Here is a 26233-nt window from a genome sequence, read left to right as displayed (position 1 = left end):
TGCATAATGTGGTCTTAAAAGTGAATATTCGAAATTGATATGGGTCTGTTGTTGGTAATGGTAAATAAGCCTTGGTATCTGCTGCCCTGTATCACATGTTATATAATGGACTTTATTTTCACCGCAACGACAGGACACTATTTCACTTTTTAATTATCACTGAACACATATCTGTATTCAGAATCCTATAAAATATCATTTCATGAGAAGACTATGCACGTGGACAGAAAAATATGCTTTTTGTGCCAGTAAGACATTGGCTACAGTGCCCCCATGCCATCAATCTAAGTAGCAGACTCCAGTTATCTAGTTGTATTATGTGACTTAACTAATTTAAAACCATAAACATAAGCATTATTCTCATTAAATTACACTTTCGAAAAATAACCGTTATATTTACATCTCAGCCTTTAATGTAGCCATATTGTGGTAGAATTGTATGAGATCTGCAATTACCTTATGAAACACATCTTTATCCTGATTCTTCTAAAGTAGCCTCATGACCTATAATTACTCCAAACAGACATTAAACTAACAAAATATTACATTATGTCCTGTTACAAAAACTCAAAAGGTTGGCATCTGAAACTACTAAAAATTCTCCCCAATGTATACTCTTTTTTTTGTGATTACGACAATTATTCTTTTGTCTTTTTTATTACAAATGTTGTACGACTGTCGGTGGGTCCTTTGGCGTGTTCTTACCTCCACATGGCTCACTTGGCTGAAGCCTGTAATTATTTTTCGAAAACAGAATTGGATTCTAGTTAGATGTGCGAAAGTGTTTATGATTTTTATGGTGTTTAGAGGTTCTAATGTTTTCAGACATTCATCCAGTGCACTTTTGCGCTATACAGTTGGTACTCATAACTTGTTCATGAGAAGTCAACAAACTGAAGCGTAGTGTAAAACCATGATGCTTGATACAGGGTTCTGCGTGTACTTTTAAAAGCAATAAACAGTCCTCCTTTGTTATTATGATTGGCCAGTCTGATGATGATATCAAATCGAAAATCTGAAAATAATAAACATTACTGTAACCGCTTTTACCATTTTAAGACATTTTTTCTGTATCTTCTACATGCCTTTTACCTATCCTATTGCAACACAGTGTGAAAACTGTACAAAACCTTTGCCAATTCACCCATGCAATATATTCAGTATCAGTTCCTTACAGCAATATAATTTTTGTTTCTAGTTTTAGTAAGAACATTAGATTTTATAACTTTCAAGTACTGCTGATGGTAGGGGTAAAAGTAGAAAATGTTTTTTAGGAAATGTTTTATTCATATCTGACTTTAATTATATTTACATTATATAAGGATGTCACGAAAAAATCGTATTCACTTACTGTCATTTATATTGCTGATAATGTTAGCCTTATTCCCAGCATTGTTCTTTAGCGATGTAGTGTACTAATCACCATATATTATTGCTCTGCTACATATAAATACTACAGCGCTGACATGCATTCACTTTTCTTAAAACATTTTGTCTACTGTTAACACGAGTGCATTTCTAAGTTTATCATTGTGTTAAATCAACTAAATATTTGTCTATAATTTCGGATAAGACAAACGAAAATGATTGTTTATAGTTATAAATGAAATGTTTTTGGTAATATGTTCCTTTTTCACAAACTGGAAGGAAATAGATATTTTTTCACTACAAAACTCAATAAAATTACTGAAGAAGAATCACAACTTGCAGCAATTTTACCTTTTTTTATATTCCTTAGAAATTCCATCCAACAGTCTGAGGGAAACTAATTATTCCCAGTTAGTGCACCAGCTGATCAACGTGATAACATACTGTTTATGAAATGGACTAGAAGCCTGGAGACACAGACATCTTGAGACATACCGGTACCAAACATGTTGCACTGAAATATAATATACATGTTTATATCTTTTTTATAAAAATTCATTTACGCAATTATACTCTCAATGAAGCGACCTCCGACAGTAAACCTTTACTTCGAGGAAATATCGCATCTACTGTTTAACGGCCACGGTTACATTTCAGTGGTACAGTGGTTACCATTGAAAATATCGTGTCTTTCTGCTTTTTTTAAGTGTTCTACTGATATGTACAAGCACCTGTTTGGTTCATTCGGATAATTACAGAATTAACACTATATTATTTCAAAAATATATCTCATAATTTAGACAAGAATGTGATTTAATCTGTTCTACTATCTTTTGTTGGAGCATTTTCAGCCAACTACTAGCATACCAGAAATAAATAATGTAATTTTAGGTAATGACAATATAACAGGCAGCGAGCAAATCAAATAAACTAAACCAAGCTTTCACACTTTCCGTCTTACATTGCTGGAATTGCCTATCACTCATTATCAGCATTATTCTCGTGAACAGAACACAAGATACCAGTCATAAACTTATAATTAAGCCACAAGCTTCTCAGATAAATCCCACATACAGTAGGAATATGGCAACCTGCATTCCACAACGATTAGTAGCTATGGTGGATTAAATGGGAGATCATTCTCAAACGTCCGCGCAGGAGGGATTTTTAGTTCTCGTTTCGTTACTCCCTCTTGACGCACAGCGGAATTGTCTGACAGGCTGGTGCACTGCTATTGCTACTGCATAATGTTTGTTGATGCTGCCAGTAGTCCAAGTCACTGCACAGTGTCGCGTCGGTTCACGGTGTTGTGGGAGCAGCCAGGACGCCGGAGACGGTCTGCGGGGCCGTCGGCGGCGGCTGCTGCTGCTGCTGCGGGGGCGGTGCTGTCGTCTCCTCGTCATCCTCATCGATGGGCACTGTGCTGTGGTTGTAGAGGCCCTGCGCCATCAGCTGCAGCGCCAGCGGGTTCTTCTGTCCGCTGGCCTTCTTGATCTTGGCGCGCTTGTTCTGGAACCAGATCTTGATCTGCGCCTCGTTGAGGCCCAGCTCCCTGGCCAGCTCCTGGCGGCGGCGCTCAGTCAGGTATCTGTTCTCGGTGAACTCGTGCTTCAGCCGCGCCAGCTGCTCGCCGCTGAACGCCGTGCGCGGCCGCTTCTCCTCCGGCTTCTTGTCTTTGCGCTTCAGCCGTCGCGACCGAGGACCTGCAACAAGGGGAAACAACTTGTAAAGGAAATGTTGTGAGTTTTACCAGGGCGCGAGACTTCATAAAAAAATCTGATAAGGCACGCCCTTATCTTTGGAAACATTTATAAATGGTTCAAATACACTACTGGCCATTAAAATTGCTACACTACGAAGATAGCGTGCTACAGACGTGAAATTTAACCGACAGGAAGAAGATGCTGTGATACGCAACTGATAAACTTTTCAGAGCATTCACACAAAGTTGGCGCCGGTGGCGACACCTACAACGTGCTGACATGAGGAAAGTTTCAACCGATTTCTCATACACAAACAGCAGTTGACCGACGTTGCCTGGTGAAACGTTGTTGTGATGCGTCGTCTAAGCAGGAGAAATGTGTATCATCACATTTCCGACTTTGATAAAGGTCGGATTGTAGCCTATCGCGATTGCGATTTATCGTATCGCGACATAGCTGCTCGCGTTGGTCGAGATCCAATGACTGTTAGCAGAATATGGAATCGATGGGTTCAGGAGGGTAATACGGAATGCCGTGCTGGATCCCAACCGCCTCGTATCACTAGCAGTCGAGATGACAGGCATCTTATCCGCATGGCTGTAACGGATCGTACAGCCACGTCTCGATCCCTGAGTCAACAGATGGGGGACGTTTGCAAGACAACTACCATCTGCACGAACAGTTCGACGACGTTTGCAGCAGCATGGACTATCAGCTCGGAGATCGCGGCTGCGGTTACCCTTGACGCTGTATCACAGGCAGGACTGCCTGCGATGGTGTATTCAACGACCAACCTGGGTGCACGAATAGCATAACGTCATTTTTTCGGATGAATCCAGGTTTTTCTTACAGCATCATGATGGTCGCATCCGTGTTTGGCGACATCGCGGTGAACGCACATTGGTAGCGTGTATTCATCATCGCCATACTGGCGTATCACCCGAGGTGATCGTATTGGGTGCCACTGGTTACACGTCTCGGTCACCTCTTGTTCGCATTGACGGCACTTTGAACCGTGGACGTTACATTTCAGTTCTGTTACGACCCGTGGCTCTACCCTTCATTCTATCCCTGCGAAACCCTACATTTTAGCAGGATAATGCACGACCGTAAATTGCAGGTCCTGTACGGGCCTTTCTGGATACAGAAAATGTTCGACTGCTGCCCTGACCAGCACATTCTCCAGATCTCTCACCAACTGAAAACGTCTGGTCAATGGTGACCGAGCAAATGGCTCGTCACAATACGCCAGTCACTACTCTTGATGGACTGTGGTGTCATGTTGAAACTGCATGGGTAGCTGTACCTATACATGCTATCCAATCTTTGTTTGACTCAATGCCCAGGCGTATCAAGGCCGTTATTACGGCCAGAGGTGGTTGTTCTGGATACTGATTTCTAAGGATCTATGCTCCCAAATTGCATGGAAATGTAACCACAAATCAGTTCTTGTACAATATATTTGTCCACTCAATACCCGTTTATCATCTGCATTTCTTCTTGGTGTAGCAATTTTAATGTCCAGTAGTGTACCTCTAAGTACTATGGGAGTTAACATCTGAGGTCATCAGTCCCCTAGACTTAGAACTACTTAAACCTAACTAACCTAAGGACGTCTTACACATCCAAGCCCGAGGCAGGATTCGCACCTGCGACCGCAGCAGCCGTTTGGTTCCAGACTGAAGTGCCTAGAACAGCTCGGCCACCGCGGCCGGCGGAAACATTTATTAGGAGCTCAGCAAACGAAGCCTTTACCTGCAGGGACCACAGGAATGTAATAATTCATGTACAGATAAACCTCTACAGAACGTCTTACGTTTGATTTATTTGACTAGTTTCACTCATATACATTATCTGATCAAAAGCAGCCAATCGCCCTATATAACGCGAAATAGCTGTTACGAAATGCATACCGGCCGGCCAGAGTGGCCGAGCGGTACTAGGCGCTACAGTCTGGAACCGCGCGACCGCTACGGCCGCAGGTTCGAATCCTGCCTCGGGCATGGATGTGTGTGATGTCCTTAGGTTAGTTAGATTTAAGTAGTTCTGAGTTCTAGGGGACTGATGACCTCAGAAGTTGTCTCATAGTGCTCAGAGCCATTTGAACCATTTTTGAAATGCGTATTCGCGAGTATAAAAGAAGGCGGGAAGTATTGTGTTGTGAGTAGAGATGCAGTAAGAGAAGAATGGGTCTATCAGCATAGCTGAGTGACTGCGAGCATGGACCTGCGATGGATTTAACCTGAGTAACAAATCCATCAAGGAGGAAACGATTCTGATGCTGCCTAAGTCGACTTTTGGTGAAATGATTGCGAAGAAAGGCAAAGAAACAATATCAATAAACCAAGACCAAGAGACCTCATGTACTGTAGCGGTTCTAGCCGTTACAGTCTGGAACCGCACGACCGCTACGGTCGCAAGTTCGAATCCTGCCTCTGGTATGGGTGTGTGTGATGTCCTTAGGTTAGTTAGGTTTAAGTAGTTCTGAGTTCTAGGGAACTGATGACCTCATAAGTTAAGAGCCATTTGAACCAATACAATGTAATTAGAACATACTCACAAATAAAACTAAAGTTATGGCACTTTGTGGAAATGAATATCTTTCTAGGAGACCACACAGCAATCGTATTTTTGTAATTGTTTATACTTACGGTACGTGAAATTCAGAACTCAAATATCAACGACATGGAGCAGAGTGATATTTGACGGTGATTTTAACTGTGTTATTAACAAAAAAGAACGTAAAGAAAGATTTAAACAGACTTGTGGCACTCGAATATATGGCTTGGAATTTAAATATGATTGACGCGTGGGAGGCAACAAATGCAGACTCATTAATAGACACCTGCTTCACTAGTCATTCAGCGAGCAGAATAGACCGGACTTACGTCTCACAAGGCTTAGTACGTAACGTCACTACGTCAGAAATCTGGCTTGTAAATTTCTCCAATCATTATATTACTTATACACTGAAGCGCCAAAGAAACTGGTACAGGCATGCGTATTCAAATACAGAGGTATTTGAACAGGCACAATACGGCGCTGCGGTCGACAATGCCTGTATAAGACAAGTGCCTGGAGGAGTTGTTATATCGGTTACTGCAGCTACAATGGCAAGTTATCAAGATTTAAGTGAGTTTGAACGTGGCGTTATAGTCGGCGCACAAGCGATGGGACACAGCAGCTCCGAGGTAGCGATGAAATGGGTTTTCCCCATTAAACCGTTTCAAGAGTGTACCGTCAATGTCAGGAATCCGGTAAAACATCAAATCTCCGACATCGCTGCGGCCGGAAAAAGATCCTGCAAGAATGGGACCAACGACGACTGAAGAGAATCGTTCAACGTGACAGAAGTGCAGCCCTTCCGCAAATTGCTGCAGATTTCAGTGCATGACCATCAACAAGTGTCAACGTCTAAACCATTCAACGAACATCATCGATATGGCCTTTCGGAGCCGAAGGCCCACTCGTGTACCCTTGGTGACTGCACGACACAAAGCTTTACGCCTCGCGTGTGCCCGTCAACACCGACATTGGACTGTTGATGACTGGAAACATGTTTCCTGGTCGGACGAGCCTCGTTTCATGTTGTATCGAGCGCATGGACGTGTACGGGTATGGAGACAACCTCATGAATTCATGGGTCCTGCATAACAGCAGGGGACTGTTGATGCTGGTGGAGGCTCTGTAAGGGTGTGGGGCGTGTACAGTTGGATTGATATGATACTCCTGATACGTCTAGATATCACTCTGACATGTGAGACGTACTTAAGCATCCTGTCTGATCTCCTGCATTCATGTCCATTGTGCATTCCGGAGGACTTGGGCAATTCCAGCAGGACAATGCGACACCTCACACGTCCAGAATTGCTACAGAGTGGCTCCAGGAACACTCTTTTGAGTTTAAACACTTCCGCTGATCACCAAACTTCCAAGACATGAACATTATTGAGCATGTCTGGGATGCCTTGCAACGTGCTGTTCAGAAGAGATCATCACCCCCTCGCACTCTTACGAATTTATGGACAGCCCTGCAAGAGTCATGGTGTCAGTTCCCTCCAGCAGTTCTTCAGACGTTAGTCGAGTCCTGCGACACTTCTGCCAGCTCGCGGGGGTCCTACACGATATTTGGCAGGTATACCAATTTCTTTGGCTCTTCAGTGTATTACCAGTCTGAGTTTACAGACACAAACAACTTTCTGTGGAAAAGGATACTTGAAATTAAATACTACCATACTGAGAGACCAGGAATTAAGAATTATGGCGCTGGAAACATGGAAGGCTTGTGCCACTACATGACGTGCTGACCGAAGCAGACAACAGTTCTCTCCACGAAAAATTTGAATAAGTGTAAATATATGAAGCCCGAAAGGATAGTCAACAGCAGTAGAATACCAGCTGAATTTTATCTCATTTATTGGGATATACTGAAAGAGGATCTAATTAACGAATTCAGTGATGCATGGAATGTCCAATTATCAAACTTCCGCAGTCCCTGGACGCAGTATAACCGACACCTTGTGTAACTACCGTGGCATACTATCTATTAAAGATATTTGAAAACCATGGGAATTTGTAACATCTGTCAATCTTTCGAAAGATTTCGACCGGGTCTTCCACAGTTTTATACTAAAATAAGTGCGGAAATGTATCTGCAACAAATTCTTCCAAATTTTCACAGTCATTTTCCAAGGACCTCAGTCCAAAATCGTGATCAAGTGGGCCATTCGATATAAAGCGGTCAGTCTGTCAGGGTTTCCCACTATCGATGGCCATCTATGCCTCTTCCAAGGAAACTTAACAGCTCACCCCCACAGACATTCGTATGTCGAGCACTTGCAGATGATCTAAGCATGTCTGTGTCAGCATAAGGCCAGATACCGCGCCGGCCTGGGTGGCCGAGCTGTTCTAGGCGCTACAGTCTGGAACCGCGCGACCACTACGGTCACAGGTTCGAATACTGCCTCGGGCATGGATGTGTGTTATGTCCTTAGGTTAGTTAGGTTTAAGTAGTTCTAAGTTCTAGGGGACTGATGAGCACAGAAGTTAAGTCCCATAGTGCTCAGAGCCATTTGAATCATTTGAACTTTCTGGGCGGCAACAGAAGAAATGATGAACTATATACACTCCAAGATCATGAACTTAGGGAAAGGTTTACCGCTGGAAGAACAACGTTGGTTACCAACAGCAACCAAGATATGAGGTTTAGGGCTAGACCCGGTTTCAGGCCTACAATGGGTGCAAACTTTCAGCTGGCGATTAATGTTGAACAAAGTTAGGGCTAGAATACAGCTAAATTCCAAGCGATATCTCGATATGATACAGGAAGTAAAACTAGTGAACGAGGTCATATTATCCAAAGTGTATTCCATACCGTCCATTTTGATAGTACGAGCGCCAATAACCAAAAGTCTATTATCAGTAAGAGGATGTTCCGTATACTTTCGAGGTGAAATACAGCACGCTAACATTACCCATTGAAGAATGCAGGATGGGATTAATAGCTACTGGCGCAAAGTGCAAAACATTAGTAGTTCACAATGTTCTTAAAAAATCAAAATTCAGCCTTATCAACCTAACATGTATGGTTCTAAATGTAGTTCGCCCTGAAAGGCGAGTGGCACCCATTAATATTGGTAAAATACATTCAAAGCTCAGCTTTTTCAAAACCATCATAGTCGAGAACAGCTACGTAACCCAGCAAGACAAAATGTGCAACGCATAGAAATATTACTACCATATTAAGAAATGTTCAGCTCTTAACAGAATGGAAACTAAATACCTTCATGTCAGCTATCATGAGGTGTGGAAGATGATTCATAACAAACAGCTTACATCATGCATGATATAGTTTACATCAAGTATGGGGACAAAATGGGACAAGGTCGTCAATGAAACGATTCCAAAGCGCAATCATATATCCATCTTGCGCATTCACCGCCTTTTGATGAGCGTAATGAAGAGGACACGTTTATACACAGTTTCAAATGTCACCATCCACGAGCTGTCTGGAATTGGGCTCAACTGCGTACTGCACCTCTGTATATCAAGACGTTTTGACACCAGACCAACAGCCGTATCCTGGCCGGAAAAGCAATATGGTAATCTGGCTATCGAGACAATTCGTACTTACGTGATAACATCAGACACACCGCGTTCAACGGAAGTTAAACATTACACCATGTACTGCATAACAAACGAAATTATGAAAGCAGTTGCTGCATCTGGCACATTAAGACCAGTGTATACAGTGTATAATTCTCTCCTTTTACTTCGTAATTAAGATTAATGCTTTTTGTAATTATGCTCCTTATATCTGAAATGCACCTTACGATCTGGAAGTAGGATACAGGTTATAAGGAAAAAAAATGCTATGACGAAGGAGAAGAAATTTCTTTTATTTGCTCGTATTTCTCTGATTTTCCTGAAAGAGAAACAGGAACCTCAGTTTCTATAGACGACAGCTGATTGGATTTATACAAAATATCAGAATTCTTCCCACATATGAAGAAGAATTTTTTGAAGGTAGAGAGACATAAAGGATTTCAAAAGAAGGAGAGAGTACTTCACATTTTAAGGATGAAAGAATATACTACCACCAAAATGGAATTTGCTGCATTATTACTTCTCCTTTTCAGTTTCACGAAATGAAAAATTGTTCATTATCATTTACCTCACAGATAAGAAAAATTTAATTTTAATAAATAACAAAAAAGAAGAAATCATCACATGAAATGAAACGCATTAGTCACTTTCTTCTGTTTTCCAGGAGCATTACTATGTTTCAACAAACAACATAAGGGTATAGAAGCCAGGCCGTGACGGCAGCTAAAGTTGAGAGAATGGCAGAGCTATAAGCGGGAGGGAAGGAGGGAAAAAAGTGGTAGAACGCTTGCCTGCGACGTGGGCGGCTTGGGTTCTTTTCCTGACCGAAGCTAATTTTAAACAGTAGTGCATGTTCTACAAACATTTCTGTGAAGCAGAAATTATATAAGGAAGGAAAAGAAATCGGTAGCGCTCGAATCCGGTAATCACTGGTTCGAGTATCGTTTTGGTTATTAGTGTTTTCGTTTTTTATCGCTCAGTTTGAATGACCACATAATTTAAATATTATATTCATCAAATATATGCTGATTAACACATATCAAACTGTCATTTTTATGAAAATTGCACATCTTCTTTTTCACAGTTACATGCTGCAAACAAAAACCGAGTTTCCATTGTGAACACAAATTATTAATTACCGATCTTTCATAAATGAGAGTCTAATTTTAAAAAATTATAAATTAAATTTGTTTTCATCTTCATGTATTTTATTTTTCACAGATATGTGCGAAGAAATTAGAAATTTGTTAAAAATTTACTGCAGCCCAGACCAGAACCAAGGCCGCCACGAGCAATGTAAGCACACACACTGCCCCTTCGAAACACTGATCGTATATTAGGACATTAAAGACAATAGGGAAACGTCAAAGTCCATTTTCTCAAAAACTTTTGAGTACCAACGGACCATGCACCACCGCAGCATGCGTGCACCAACATGTCTGAGGGCGGCGGCAAAACAGCCACTTCTAACGATGTTATGAACTGACTCTCAGTGTGAATCTTGATGGCCTTCACATGTTTACGAGTTAAACTTATCTATACCTTAACAGATTATCTCAAGAGCAATGACGTCTCAACACCAAGCTATCTGCAGTGGTCTGTCTCAACATCGTATCATATATTTGAGTCCTGTTTTGGGTTTGAACGCTGCACAGTGTATGTATTTGTGTATAAGAAATAGTTCTGTGACAAATATATTTGTGTCATATGTACTGCAAAGTCTTCCCGGCTTGATGTGTGGATTTATTACCACTGTAAGGAATTCGCATAAAGTCTCTAAATACTGTTGTTTACGTATATGTGTTAGGAAATGGTTCCTTCTGGTTGAAAGTAAATCTGTCCGAGACTTTTGCTAATACGCGCTTGCAACGTTAATCAGATAGCATTGTTGATCACGTTTGTTTTGCTGTTAGCCAATGTGGAGTAAGCCACCAGATTTCAGCTCTATGCTGCCTCAAGCTAACTGAAGCGGGAAATGAAAGTAAAACTAAAACAAGAACCAAACGTTTCAGACATTCTTGCTATGCACTTATTTAATCTAGTCACTGTTCCGAACGTACCTGTCTTGTCGAATGTGCTTCATATATACTAGCACCAAGGCCTCAACAAATACACTACTGGCCATTAAAATTGCTACACCACGAAGATGACATGCTACGGACACGAAATTTAACCTACAGGACGAAGATGTTGTAATATGCAAATGATTAGCTTTTCAGAGTATTCATACAAGGTTGGCGCCGGTGGTGACACCTACAACGTGCTGACATGAGGGAAGTTTCAACGGATTTCTCTTACACAAACAGCAGTTGACCGGCGTTGGCTGGTGAAACGTTGTTGTGACGCCTCGTGTACGGAGGAGAAATGCGTACCATCACGTTCCGACTTTGCTAAGGGTCGGATTGTAGCCTATCGAGATTGCGGTTTATCGTATAGCGACATTGCTGCTCGCGTTGGTCGAGATCCAATGACTGATAGCAGAATATGGATTCGGTGGGTTCAGGAGGGTAATATGGAACGCCGTGCTGGATCCCAATGGCCTCGCATCACTAGCAGTCGAGATGACAGGCATCTTATCCGCATGGCTGTAACGGATCGTGCAGCGACGTCTCGATCGTTGAGTCAACAGATGGGGACGTTTGCAAGACAATAACCATCTGCATGAACAGTTCGACGACGTTTGCAGCAGCATGGACTATCAGCTCGGAAACCATGGCTGCGGTTACGCTTGACGCTGCATCATAGGCAGGAGCGCCTGCGATGGTGTACTCAACGACGAACCTGGGTTCACGCATGGCAAGACGTCATTTTTTCGGATGAATCCAAGTTCTGTTTACAGCATCATGATGGTCGCATCCGTGATTGGCGACATCGCGGTGAACGCACATTGGAAGCGTGTATTCATCGCCATACTGGCGTATCACCTGGCGTGATGGTGTGGGTTGCCACTGGTTACACGTCTCGGTCACCTCTTGTTCGCATTGACGGCACTTTGATCAGTGGACGTTACATTTCAGATGTGTTACGACCCGTGGCTCTACCCTTCATTCGATCCCTGCGAAACCCTACATTTCAGCAGGATAGTGCACGATCGCATGTTGCAGGTGCTGTCGGGCCTTTCTGGATACAGAGAATGTTCGACTGCTGCCCTGGCCAGCACGTTCTCCAGATCTCTCACCAAGTGAAAACATCTGGTCAATGGTGACCGAGCAACTGGCTCGTCACAATACGCCAGTCACTACTCTTGATGAACTGTGGTATCGTGTTGAAGCTGCATGGGCAGCTGTACCTATACATGCTATCCAATCTTTGTTTGACTCAATGCCCAGGCGTATCAAGGCCGTTATTACGGCCAGAGGTGGTTGTTCTGGGTACTGATTTCTCAGGATCCATGCACCCAAATTGCATGAAAATGTAATCACATGTCAGTTCTAGTATAATATATTTGTCGAATGAACACCCGTCTATCATCTGCATTTCTTCTTGGTGTAGCAATTTTAATGACCAGTAGTGTAATAGTAGAGGTTAATTTTTCGTTCTTTATACAATTTAATAACAGGCAACGCCTTCGCAAGCGTCTGTAAAGGTGCGACAGGGAGTTCGAACATTTTGGCAGGGTTGCAGCCGTGTGAGCTGGGATGGCGCGACGGCGATCAATTGAGGCAGGCGAGGCGTGAGGCGTGGCGCGTGTCCTGTCCCCGGGGATCTAGCGGTCGCGTATTTGGCGCCTCATTCGTCACACCCGGCCCTCTCGCAATGACGCCTACACCCTCGCCTGTTGCAGATTAATAACTCTCTAATGGCACTTCCTTAGGGGAGCAGATCATCCTCAGCTCCCCTCTGGATTTATTCCGGAACAATTACATCCCTTTTAAACCAACGCATGTCGTACAGGATGTGATGAATGCATAACCTCCCACACATCTCGTTACACACACACACACACACACACACACACACACACAGGCACACAAGTGCATCTGGTTACAGATTCGCTACACAAAAAAAGGAGCGCTACGAAACTTTATTCGAGCACGTTTCAGGTGCGATGACTTAAAATGATTATGATACCTGTATCCAGTAGCAACAACTTGTTAATTTGTAAGACACAAATGGATTACATTCATTGGCGCGAGCGGCCATTGACCTAAATCAATGGGGAAATTCGGAAATTTGTGCGGGATAGGGATTCGGATCCTGGTCTCCTGCTTAGCAGGCAGATGCGCTGACCACTGCGCCACCCGGACACAGTTGTCATCGCTACTGCAGGGACTACCCTAGCACGCCTCCATCAGACCCAAATTCTCAACTCACTCACACACAACTAATGTAGTGTCCATTGCCCACTATGCTCATTACTCGTGACATTTGGCCGATTCCTGTTAGAGTTTGAGCATGGTGTGCATTTGCACTGAAGCGATCATTCGCCGTCTCTCCTTAATTATATATACAGGGTGTTTGAAATAGAACTACCTAGTTTTAAATATAAATTTAATGGGGAAATTAATGAAAAATTACATCAATGAGTACATATCATGAAAGAGAATTCCTTCAAGTTTTGTTTAATGTTAGTAGACGTCAACGTGGGATCCATTTGTTGCCCTGCACACATCGAGACGATATCCCACTTCTCGCCACGTATTCACCAACATTTCAGGTGTAACAGTCCCAACTGCCGCGAATATTCTTTCCCGCAAGTGATTGATGTCTCTGATCTTTTCACTGTACACAACGTTTTTTATGTGGCCCCAAAAGAAAAAGTCCAGTGGAGTTAAGTCTGGGCTTCGAGGTGGCCAAGGTGTTGAGCCAGCCCTACCTATCCACCGAGTGTCAAGAGCCGCACGCCGTTGTCACGCGTACTTCAACTTTGGAAAACGAATACGGTCGCCGCGCCAGTTCACTCGTTCACTGTGATGCACGTGTCATACGTACCACAGCAGAGCTGTGTGTAGCAAAACCCGAAACATGCACTCTCTTCTGACAATGTACCGCTCTAGCTGCCTCACTGTCTTAGGATGCAATTTACTTTCTGAAGTCCCCCCGAGCAAAAAAAACTAGAGGAAAGGCAATGCAAGACTTTAAAATGACGCTTGAGGAGCATTCTCTATATGTTGAACGTGAAAGATTTTAGTTTCTTCTTTGGCCTTCTTTGACAGGATTTAACTACAACCAATATCAGTGAGAGTACCCTCTCGAGTGTTTCAGTAACAGAGAAAGGGAACAACAGTGAACTATAGAAGAAACTATTGTTCTAAATTAGTTAACTGAAATAACGGAAAACCTGAATCTGGACGGTGGAATAATGAGTCTCTTCTGTTACATCCCACTGCTTTCGCTCAGTGCTTCTTAGTTAATTCTTAGGGAAAAAAAGAAGTGCCATTTCTGTCCAGATTTTTCTAAAGTGCAGCATTGTGCAATGATGGAATACTTTACCGTTATCTGAATCTTTTTCAAACCGTTTACTCAACGGCAGAATGACATAATTTATGTGATGCATTAACTTTGTAGTTTATCTTTGGTCAAAACTTATTCTTAATCCCAATTTTTTCGTATGTTTCTGTTTCGCATTCACACCCTGCTTCTTCCACTAACTTACGAAGTAGAGTTGCAAAATAATCACAGACTGCCTAGTGGATACCATTCCTGCAAGTCTGTCTAAAAAATCACTTTCATGGAAAAAGTGGTGAAATAAATGCAGGTGAAAATTAGGGCCTCTATTCACTCGCAGCCCCACTCATGCTTTTCTTTCTTTCTAATGATTTAAACAGAAATCTCTTGTAAGTTTTATGACCTATGGAAACATCTGATGGACTTCTTCAACTCACTGACCGCCCACTCCTTTACTGTTCGGCCTGTCTGAGGATCTGAGCCTTACATTTAGCACACTGCTGATAAATAACTACTCTTTACTTGGAAAGGTGATTTTCTGAAACGCAAGTGCCACTATGAAATTTTTGTTAGTCTTATAATTTATAATTATCACATCATGACTTCTTTAAAGCTTTTAAGAAGTTCCGCTTACTATTTCTTGGTATTAGGAAAGAAGACAGCAATTACAATCATTGCAAATGAATGGGAATGTCTGGTCGAAAACCAGACCAATGCATAGATCGTACTACCAGAGGGAGGGGCCTCTCTGCCCATCACAGAATTTCTTTTTTTTTAATTCGTTAATTCCTGTTCGTTCTTATCAATAAAACCGTTTTTAAATAGGTATGTACATGTAGCGTACTGAACCAAATAAATCTTTTAGCACAATCTTAGCAATACCAAAGCATTTTCCGTAACTATACGCAGAGCGGAGGGGTACGTCATGATCACTATAATTTAAAAAAAACATAAATTTCTTTAACTGTTATGAGCTTTATTCGCAGTATAACTGTTATGAGCTTTATTCGCAGTATACTTTTTCAGTATATATAGATGTGTAAGAAGGGCCCTGAATTTGAAAATATGAATATGACATTTGTACTTAAAAGTCACATGCATTTAAGTTTCTGTGTTACGTTTTACAGTAATATTCAAACCAATAACAGAATCTGCTGTAAGAAATGATTAAAAACAATAAATATTTTTTTCAAAGTTTTAAAATTGAAGTACATGACTAGATTACAATATATTCAAAATGCAGACATGAAGTACACTCCTCTTCCCCTCCTTGGTATTACGATTGTTAACAAACATTGCAACTTTCTGTGACCGAAGTGCAATGATTATGCCAACGGCGTTTAATGGGTATGTGACGGGGTCCCCGTTCACGACTTAGGAAGATACCTACAGATGCTCCTCTGATCTCTGTCGGCAATGTAGCACTGAGGTAGACTACTACGATATAGCCACTGTCAAATTATAAATTGCTCACTGTAGTGACACTGTCTCTCCGATGTATCTGTTGTAGTTTACTGTCAACTATCATTAATCTTTCTTATATATAAAGCATTTTTCAGTAAAGTAATTATTTAACTATTGGTGGTTTTATTTCTGTTGTTTTCAGTTGTCTGCCGTGTTCTATGGTTGTTGCGACACGTTCTGTACGCGCATGGGACATGAAGTCCACTGCCGACCATTGTGCCCCAGTGGTTGAGGGAGAATTGAAATCCAAATCCCCACCCAACCATCCTAATTTTGGGTTCCGTAAGTCATTTAAGGAAAATGTCTGCGAGATTCCCTATAAATTATCACTTCTGAATTCCTGACCTATGGCGCTTCTGTCTTGGAATGTACTCCGCCTGCAGTAACACCGTCGTCGACAAGACGTTAACTTTAAATCGTCCTTTCTACAATTTGAATAATTGGCGAGGTGGTTTCACATCTGCAGCCATCAGTGTGGACCCGGAGATGGAGGTACGAGGTGATGTTGCTGTAATGATGGCCACCGCCCTGCTACTTATAAAAACGGCGTTTTTCCGTTTCTGTTCGGGCGGTATCCAACACGTACGTTAAGGCGTAGCTGCCTTAAACGAGACATCGTTTCGACTCGCCCGAAAGGATTAATCAAGGAAATGGGCGTTAACATGGCAGCGCATTTACGAGGCGCAGTTACTGAGACGTAGAAGGCTCATTAGGAAGCTCAGCACAGCCAGAGGAAGTCGGGAGAATTTAGTTGAGGGCGACATTCCATGCGACGGTGCAGCTGCCACTGCAGGAGGCCCTTTATCGTTGCGTAATGGAGATCAGAACAAAAGTAACCCCGCTCCCCGGTTGTGCATCGAATACGACGCGCCGCCGAAAGGTAGGCGTGTGTGACGCATCGTCGATACGAGAAGTGCGCCTTTCCAGATAAGTGGAAGGCGCAGCGCTCTCGCGTCATCGCACCGAAACAGTGGAGCCATTTGTGATCTCTTGGTCCTCGTCCGCTGTCCGACTGCAGCTGCGAACAAAGGCCGCTTATTAGCGATGGCGCGGTTTCTGTTTTTGTGTTTGAGGCGTTCCGCTTATTGGAGCCGCACAGGCAGGAGTGATGTATTGGCCGCGTCCGCCAGCCTTCCCACTTGAGCCGACACAGCGGGACGTCTGCTCAGCATTCCGCATCTGTTTTGTCTCTCGCTGACTGTCACACATGCTGCGCAACGTACGCGAGATAAAAGAACCATCAAATGTGTTGTAGGTACCTTCGGGGGAACCGCGATGTGTAACGAAATAGGGTAGCACGCTTCGCGTAGACGTAATTTATTTATTTATGAGGAGGAACTAATCCTGAAACTCTCAGGGCTAAAGGCCCCTTATGTTCACCGCTGAACTTGCTCAGTGTCTGCCCTCCCTCCAGCCCCCTTCGCATACATCGAATAATTGAGGGGAAGAGCCCTCAAATATGTTAATTTAATTCTGCCTAGATGTCCACTCTCAATAGAACAATGAATTGTAACTAAAAATAAGATGGAATAATAAAAAAGTTAGTCTCATTTGGCAGCGTTAGTCACTCAGATAAATTCTCGAAAAATGCGTCTTTAAAGCCACTTTTGCTTAAATCTTTACTTGAGTGCATACCCAAGTTACGAATTCAAACAGGATGTTCTGAGATTTACGCATGAGTCAATGTCACAGAAAAATGGAACACTGTGATATGATCTACTAATAATATAACAATTGTTTTCTAAAGTATTTCAGCAATTCATCCTGAATTTCTACTACGTGCAAGTAAAATCTCTCCCAAAGACGTTTTTATGTGACATGTTTCTTGTGGTGGCCATTTTGGCAGAAGCTGTATACAAATTACAGTAATTTAAAAGAAAAACGCCTTTTTGCTCGCTGCACCCACTGAAGATCCCTTTTAAGTGAGGTGAAACACGGCTGGGAGCATTAGTTAATAAAAAGAACTTCACGTACAGCAAGCAAAAAGGTGCTTTTCTTTTAAACTGCTGCAATTTGTTGTTATTTGGCTTTTCAATTTGTTGGTTACATTAAACAGAACGCTTTAGAAATTGTATATTATAAACACAAATAGAATATCACGTTACCTTCCATTAGGAAAGTGGGAGCACTAAACGACTGTGATATGAGTTTCAAATGATAGAGCACAGCAATCGGTCGTCCTTTTCTTTCAGGGTTTATTAGGCAAATGTAGATTTCGGCTGGTGCCTAGCCATTATCGGTACGCTATTTCATGGTTTCAATGCATGTTCTAGTACGTCGGTCCCCTGTTATTGGGGCTTCTGACACAGTTCGTTCAAGACTACTCACAGGGGACCGACGTACTAGGACATGCACTGATACCATGAAATAGCGTGCCGATAATGGCTAGGCACCAGCCGAAATCTAGATTTGCTTAACAAAACCTGAAAGAAGAGGACGACTGATTGCTGTGCTCTATCGTTTGAAAGAAAAACAAATAGAATATGTATCTTCCGTAACTGATATATCATTATAAAACTGCCATTATATGGCACTGAAAAGAAAATAAGAAACCGAGTAATGAAAAACTTCAGAAGCCTAAATTGCTTGTTACTTGAGGATGAGAACGTACATAAATGCACAATTTCCAGTTTCTTCATGTGGTGGAAGAACCCATACATTCCTTATCCAGACGCTTTGACGGAATGTGGCTCTTTCTAATCGCTTATAACGTTAAGAAAACCTGGAAGAAGAACTGGCGCCGGCCGCTGTGGCTGCGTGGTTCTAGGCGCTTCAGTCCGGGACCACGCCGCTGCTAAGGTCGCAGGTTCGAATCCTGCATCGGGCATGGATGTGTGTGATGTCCTTAGGTTAGTTAGGTTTAAGTAGTTCTAAGTCTAGGGGACTGATGACCTCAGATGTTAAGTCCCATAGTGCTTAGAGCCATTTGATTTGAAGAACTGGCGCTGATATACAGAACCCCTTATTTTGTATTGTATTTTGCTGAAATAACCATTTCACATACTGACATACAGCAAGAATGTCTGTCAACCTCCTTAGATAACTACATTGCATAATTTCTAATGTATGATTTAGCTGAGGGGTTAATATATAACTGAGTAATGTGTCCAGAATTTGTTTTGATGTATGGAAAAATCAGCAACAGGCTATCCTGAAATGAGGTTTGATATGCTTTGGCGTTTGGTGCTATTCTTTCGGCAGGTACACTAGCTTTTCAAAACGCTCCAGGAGTGTGGACGCTATACGTATAGCGTCTTCTATAGCACTCAAATACAATTACTTTGGATTTTTATTATTTATTACATCGAGAAACACCCAACATGTAACTTAATTCGCGTATATCTCCAGAAGCATATTTTCCCTCAACTTCTCTCTCCTTCTTTTTGCCGGCCGCGGTGGTCGTGCGGTTCTAGGCGCTCCAGTCCGGAGACGCGCTGCTGCTACGGTCGCAGGTTCGAATCCTGCCTCGGGCATGAATGTGTGTGATGTCCTTAGGTTAGTTAGGTTTAATTAGTTCTAAGTCCTAGGGGACTGATGACGACAGCAGTTGAGTCCCATAGTGCTCAGAGCCAGCCAGCATTCTTTTTTTTTTTAACTGTTTTTTTATAAGACATTACTATGGACCGTTTGACATTTATTATTCAGTTATGCACTTATTCGACCCATACTTAAAATCTGCTGTACAAAACATGAGTAGCATATCCCGGATCTCCCATCTAGCGTATTTATCACTGTGCCTCCTCGCTAGGTCGTATTTCTATGATCTTGCAATATGTTAGCTTTTCTTACGACCTACTGCTAGATTTGCATGTAGAAATATATTATTGCAATGATTTAGAAGGCTGACCTTCACGACAATCTACTTTTGTCGGCGTTCGTACGTTCACCTTTGTATTTATTTAAATGACCTCACTGTCATAATATTTATTGGCAACTGACAGCCTTCGTTGTAAATGATTAGTCTCAAACTGAATACTGAATCTGAGTAACATTTCCTTAACACAGGGACCAATATGTCACAACTCTGTGAGAATGACGTAATTTACTGTACGTGTTGCCTTACTTTGAAATTAATCCAGTGTTTGACACAACTCAAGCGAACAGGGGTAATTTCTTTTGGGTCGGTAGCACTGACTCCATTTCTGTCTTTCCGTGATCATGATTTTTAATGGAATTATTACAGCACGGATCATATGAGGTGGCACATTCAACTCGTATCCTCGGAGCACTGACTTCTCATCCTTTCCTAATCAAATTTTTCAAACTTTTCTTCGTTTCAGTAGGCCACTCTACGCTGATGCCTCTAGAATGGTTCGTTCAGCGATGCCACTAGTCACTCGGTTCCAGTTTATCATCCGAATGTACTGGTCCTCCATTTCTAGTAGCGTTACGCCTCAGCAAAGAACCAAACCTTTCACCTCCTCAGAAACACTTTTAATCGGTAGAACATTCTTAAATAACGGTAGCAGCATTTAAAAGACATTGTATGATACTTTAAGAAGCCTTATTTCGTTACTTGTGAAGGACTGCCAGCTAAGTGATTTTTTTTTGTTTTTTGTTTTTGTTTTTTTGTGGAAGTCTTGACTTTGATGCTTATGAATACAACGTCTTCAAGGCATATACAGATTAAAAATACCACGAAATGTTGCCTCTCTGTAATTAACAACCTTATGAAAACCAGTGTATGGAAATTATTTATTAATAAATGAAAAGCACCAGTTTGCTTTTGTTCTATAATCTTACTCTTATTGTTAGCCGGTTTTCGGCTTACAAGGCCATCTTCAGACATTTTTATTTCTTCTTTACAATTATTTCCAAATAGATTAACAGATAACATGTAATTTGTATATACACTCACTTTACACACGGTAATTTTGTTCGATACCACACATCGCGATGAGTTAATAATAAATCCGTGGGATACACGTGTGCCGACTGGCTCTGCATTTCAAGATTTTGTTTCTAGCGTTTCAGGTATGTCTGACAGATGCCTTTAATATTATTGTACTCGTGGATTACAGGTGGGCCGATGTCGATATGAAGCAAACGAAGGAAACGTGGATGAACTTCGCCCAACCTCAAAGCGCTCAAGGCCAATCACTGCTCCAATCAGCAGACCCTTCCATTTCACTGCCGTGTATTTCACAAATTCGTATTTTTGTTACAGTTATCTACGTTTGAACATTAGAAAGGGAAAAGTGTTTTTTTATTTAAAATAGATAGGAGACATTACTTTCCAGCGTATGTTTAAAATACTTATAATTGCGTACTGATATTAATTCGTGGAACGCATTTAGATAAATGCATGTTGATGAGTGCTATGTAGAAGGTAGCAAAGCAATTTTTGTGATATTGTCACATGTTCTTTATATGTCATATACTACTTCAACTTATGCTTCACCATCACAGATGATAACCATTTTAAAAGCCATTTTCCAATTTCAAAATCTGTAACGGGGTAGTACATAGCGACGACGTAAATATGTTTAAAACGTAGGTACAATGAGTTTGTCAAAATTTCAGAAGTGTTTTTAGTAAACGATGACACATGAATAACTATTGTGCGTTAACAATTCCAAAAAAAACATGAGTCTAATTTTAGACTGAGGTTAAAACGGCAGCCTTATTTCAAAGCATTTCTTGCGTATCAAAGCTGCGAACACTAGTGTTTCGAACGAGCTGATAACTGGCGTGGCTTTCTAAGTCAGTTTCAAGCCGGAGTTGCATCAGTGACAATCCTCACTTTTAAACATTGTATGTTCTCGAGATGATTCAAGAAAATGTTTTTATAGCATTTATTTCATTATATTTATATAAAATTGCGAACAATGGAGTGTCTGAAACGACTCGCTATTTACTCTTATTTGAAAGGAAAAAAAGGGTGTGAGGGATACAGGATACAGCTGGGTCGCATTATACAATGTAGTACATTCACATCACGAAAACCATCTAGTGACTGTAAGATAAGATTTATAATAACGTACTTTGCTACACACCTACAGTGCTAGAACCCAAATTTTGCAGTATCTTTATCCGACTACCGAGAACGTTGCGGTATGTCCTTCACTATATGTTTGGAAACAGCATCGTTCTCTAACCACTTCGGACGAAAGATAACATATTACTGAAGCATATGTTTCCTTTTCGTCTGAATTTTACAGAATTGAGTGCAACGCGGACGTAGTTTAGAAGAAAACAGTTGAACATGTCATTGTATACAGGTTCATAGACGTTCTTTATGAAGCAGCCACTCTTGACAACCATCGTTGCTGCGCTCAAGGTCTTGCATCTCGCGACGTTGTTCAATATTACGAGAAATACTGACACAAAATAAAAAAACAACACTATTTCATTTAACTCTCAGCGGGCGAGATGCCAAGGTATTTAAAACAATGGACCCGTATTCCAGAAGAACATCACCGAAGAACTTCATCAGAAATCCGATACAAGTTAAATACCGCTAACCCGCAAATCAGTTTAGACGTATTGTGAGATATGTCCTTCGTAAACACTGCAATCGACCTCTTGCTTTCTCCTTCCATAAATCGAATTTGTACTCCGTCTTGAACTATCTCGACGTTGGTGGAATGTTGAACGGTAATATCTCTTTTATTTGTCGCACAGCTCTAGAGTCAAAAACTTACCACCACCGTCAAGAGCACTTGGGTGTTTCTTGAACGCCACTTCAAATATGTCACGATTGTCCTTAATACCGGCAGTGACTGAAAATCTATCTCAATAATAGTAACGACAAATATTTTCCAAGTCGTTTTCATAATTTGGATCTTTATTACCAATTACTCTAGATTTTTATGGGCCACGCTGGACTCTGAAACTATGAGAGGAACATTCCCCATAACCACTTCCAACACATGCAGGCAGCAACGCCGAGACAATAGACACGGAACTTCTACAACAGCTGAAGAGGGAAATCGAGATCGTGACCTTTCATATATCTATTCACATTAGCGAACACTGCTAACTAACGTGATGAAAAACTAAGCTGACCTTGTCGCGGAAACAAGAGAATGGCCTCCGTTCGGACGTGACGTATTGTTCGTATATCCTTATTATCTATCTTTTCCCATGGTATAACTTTCCAGTTCCTGCTGCGACCTACAGCGCAGTTGCATACAGCTTTCAGGCACAGCAGTTTATAACACTGTTTGTTTAATGTGACAGTGCCTTTGACCAAACAGTTTAAAGCACGCTGCAGCTGAATTCCGGCAGCTCTGACGCTACTAAAATGTTTCTCGCGGCGACTCATCAAACACGTTTTAGGCCAGCTACGACGTACTCGTCTCTATTTTAAAATAGCCCATCATCTGTTTGTTTCAGACGGCTTGACGAAATCCGTACTCAGGCTATCCGGAGGCTGTATACAACGTCTTATAAACAGTTCTCTGAAAGCATATGATTTTTAGAATCACTTTAAGTGACAAACAGTTTATATCGATGACAGACGAACAATATTCTTACAACGATAGGGTCTCTGGTGTACCGTAATAGAAACTTCACTACTAACAGCCCGATGACACCAACTGCTACGGGCAGCATTCCTGATCGTTGTGAACGTCTTGTTTGCATGATCAATCTGGACTCGCATTCGGGAGGACGACGGTTCAAACCCGCGTCCAGCCATCCTGATTTAGGTTTTCCGTAATCTCCCAAAGTCGCTTCAGGCAAATTCCGGGATGCTTCCTTTGAAAGAGCACGACCGGCTTCCTTTCCCATCCTTCCCTAATCCTATGGGACCGATGACCTCGCTGTTTGGTCCCTTCTACCATATCAACCAACTAACCAACTGGTGCGTAAACTTAGACATGCTCCAGGGGTGAAAGAAGAACGGCGGAAATCGGAAAACAGCAGGGGAACCACAATATGAAAGCAGGCTAGTTGTAATTTTATTGTTGAACACACACAACATGTTGGTTGCTGAAAATAACACTATCTCATTTTTGTTTGATCTCTTTATAAGAGCGGATCAAAAAGTAATGCCTCCTGTGTATTAAAAATTTAATAATTAACCTGTACCAGCGGTTTTAGTACAGATAATAACCTGAACTGTTCTCTGTACAACACTGCCGTTCAACATAGTCACCACGCATTTGCACACATTTGCTCTGTCGTTGAATTCAGACATAAAAACCATTTTGAAAAATTCAGGGTTCTGCTTCTTGACCCATTTTTCTCAGAATGACTTTAAAGCTGTTGATTGTGAATTCTAACTCGCCTTTTTCCTCGTATCACTTGATCAGCACCATCTCGAGTTGCGTCTCTGACAGATGTTGTCGGCCGGCAGCTGCGATGTTTATCTGCAACGTCTGTTTGTCCGTTACCAAACTTCGTCACCCAAAGCTGCACATCCCTGATGTCCATTATAGCATCCCCATACATTTTCTTCATGTATGAGGTTAAAACAACTTTAAAATCATGGCCAAAGAAACAGAACCCTGAAATTTTACAATCGTTTTGAAGCCTTGTTTCAACGATGGCGAAATTCTATGCAAACGCATGGTGACTGTATTGAACGGTGGTGTTGAACAGAGAAAAGTTCAGGATATGATCTGTACTAATTCCACTCTTAAATGTTCATTATTAAGTTTTTTATTACGGAGGAAGCTTTACTTTTTATCCATTCTTATTAGGTGAAACTCTTGTGCGTTCTGCTGAATTTATCAATGATATAAGTTTGGAATATTCCAGCGAGCTGTTAAACTATAAACGTCATAAATGAAGACAGATGAGTGGGATAGTGCACCCATGTATCATTAACACTTCCATAATAATAGAAACATCACGAACGACATCTGACAGAATTATTGATTCTTCATAATGTATTTCGTGCTGCAGATTGGCGATGTATCCGCGTTGTGCCCTGGAAGGCGCTAGCACCTGACCACCAATAGATCCGCCAGTGTTTTTGTCTTTAAAGACAGACACGAATAATTTCTGCCACCATGTCCATTATATGAAAGTGCCCTCGTGGGCGTCTACCATTGTTCATAACATCACGTGGAAATTCTTTATGTATTCTGTAGACAACCAGGATAAACTACAGTCGCACCACATGCAATCCTTTCGTAACCAGGCGCCGATTAACTGGCGTGTAAACTAAGCTATGCTAGAGATAATGACAGCATAACTTATCCACTTTCAGAAGGTAATTTCAGTCTTCAGTAATGTGCTCCTCTTGTTCTCTCTCGCTCTCTCTCTATCTCTCTCTCTCTATCTCTCTCTCTCTCTATCTCTCTCTCTCTCTCTATCTATCTATCTATCTACCTGTCTGTCTAGCTTTCTATCTCTCCCTATCCACTTCTTTGAGAGACAAAGTAAAATAAAGTACATTTTCCTTTTTCTGTCATTTATTTATTTACTTTTATGGTAGCTTTCGTGGTTGCTACAGCTATTTCGTTTTGTATTTCAAGACGTGATTATACAGTCATAAAAAACAATGGAAGTGTGATAATACAATAGTAAAACTATTTTAAAGGCGGCTGATGAAGTGTGGTTGATCCCAGTATCACTCAGGAATAAGTTGTTGCTAATATGGTACAACTACTTACTACATAGTTAACATATAGATACAGATCTCGCCAGTCTCCCCTGCCACGACGAAGAGCGTAAGCTATCATTAAGACAGTCTCACATCTTTACTTTCATGTGTGTCTCCTTGAATCTATTTATCTACCTCTTTTACAAAAGGGTGCTGATAGCCTCGACGTTGAGTGCCCATAAAATCCACACACACACACTCTCTTGCAAAAGGATTTAATACCGACTTCCTTCTCTGTTTCTATTTTTTATTTTCAGTAGGTAATATATTTGATATTTGAAACTGCGTACGCATGAAACAAGCGAGAAAATTGTAACAGGTCAGCTTGTGCCAGGGCAATACAGCTTGTACACGCCACTCCTGCACCGTTCGCGTGACGAAGAAAGACTTTTTTCTGAAGCAGGGCACGTTCTAGCGCGGCCTGTCACGAACGACGCAATTTGAAGTGGCGCTGTGCTTTTCACACGGCAAGCTGAAGTTCAAACCCGACATTTATGCACGACGGCTCTCCATGTTCAGTTTTAACCCTTTTCGATGTAGTTGCAGATGAGCACCTAGTGGTTGTATTGTCTAACAGATGTTCGAAATTTGTCTATCATTCGTCTTTTACGAGACGAAACTCCTCAGGATATCACAGTAGTCAAGGAAT

The 26233-nt window shown here is 41.6% G+C and overlaps 1 protein-coding gene across 1 annotated transcript in view; it reads right to left on the bottom strand.

Annotated features, from left to right (window-relative positions):
* Positions 1 to 1290: 1290 nt before the first annotated feature.
* LOC126469989 (homeobox protein engrailed-1a-like) overlaps positions 1291 to 26233 on the bottom strand; it is a 153863-nt gene continuing 128920 nt past the window's right edge. Inside the window, exon 2 of the mRNA XM_050097436.1 lies at positions 1291 to 3071. Within this exon, the coding sequence (XP_049953393.1) occupies positions 2668 to 3071 (404 nt within the window). The 3' untranslated portion in view covers positions 1291 to 2667. The remainder of the gene's footprint in view (positions 3072 to 26233) is intronic.

The sequence above is a fragment of the Schistocerca serialis genome, chromosome 3 (genome assembly GCF_023864345.2).
Source record: "Schistocerca serialis cubense isolate TAMUIC-IGC-003099 chromosome 3, iqSchSeri2.2, whole genome shotgun sequence".
In the NCBI taxonomy this organism is placed as follows: domain Eukaryota; kingdom Metazoa; phylum Arthropoda; class Insecta; order Orthoptera; family Acrididae; genus Schistocerca; species Schistocerca serialis.
This window is presented reverse-complemented; position numbering and strand designations above follow the sequence as displayed.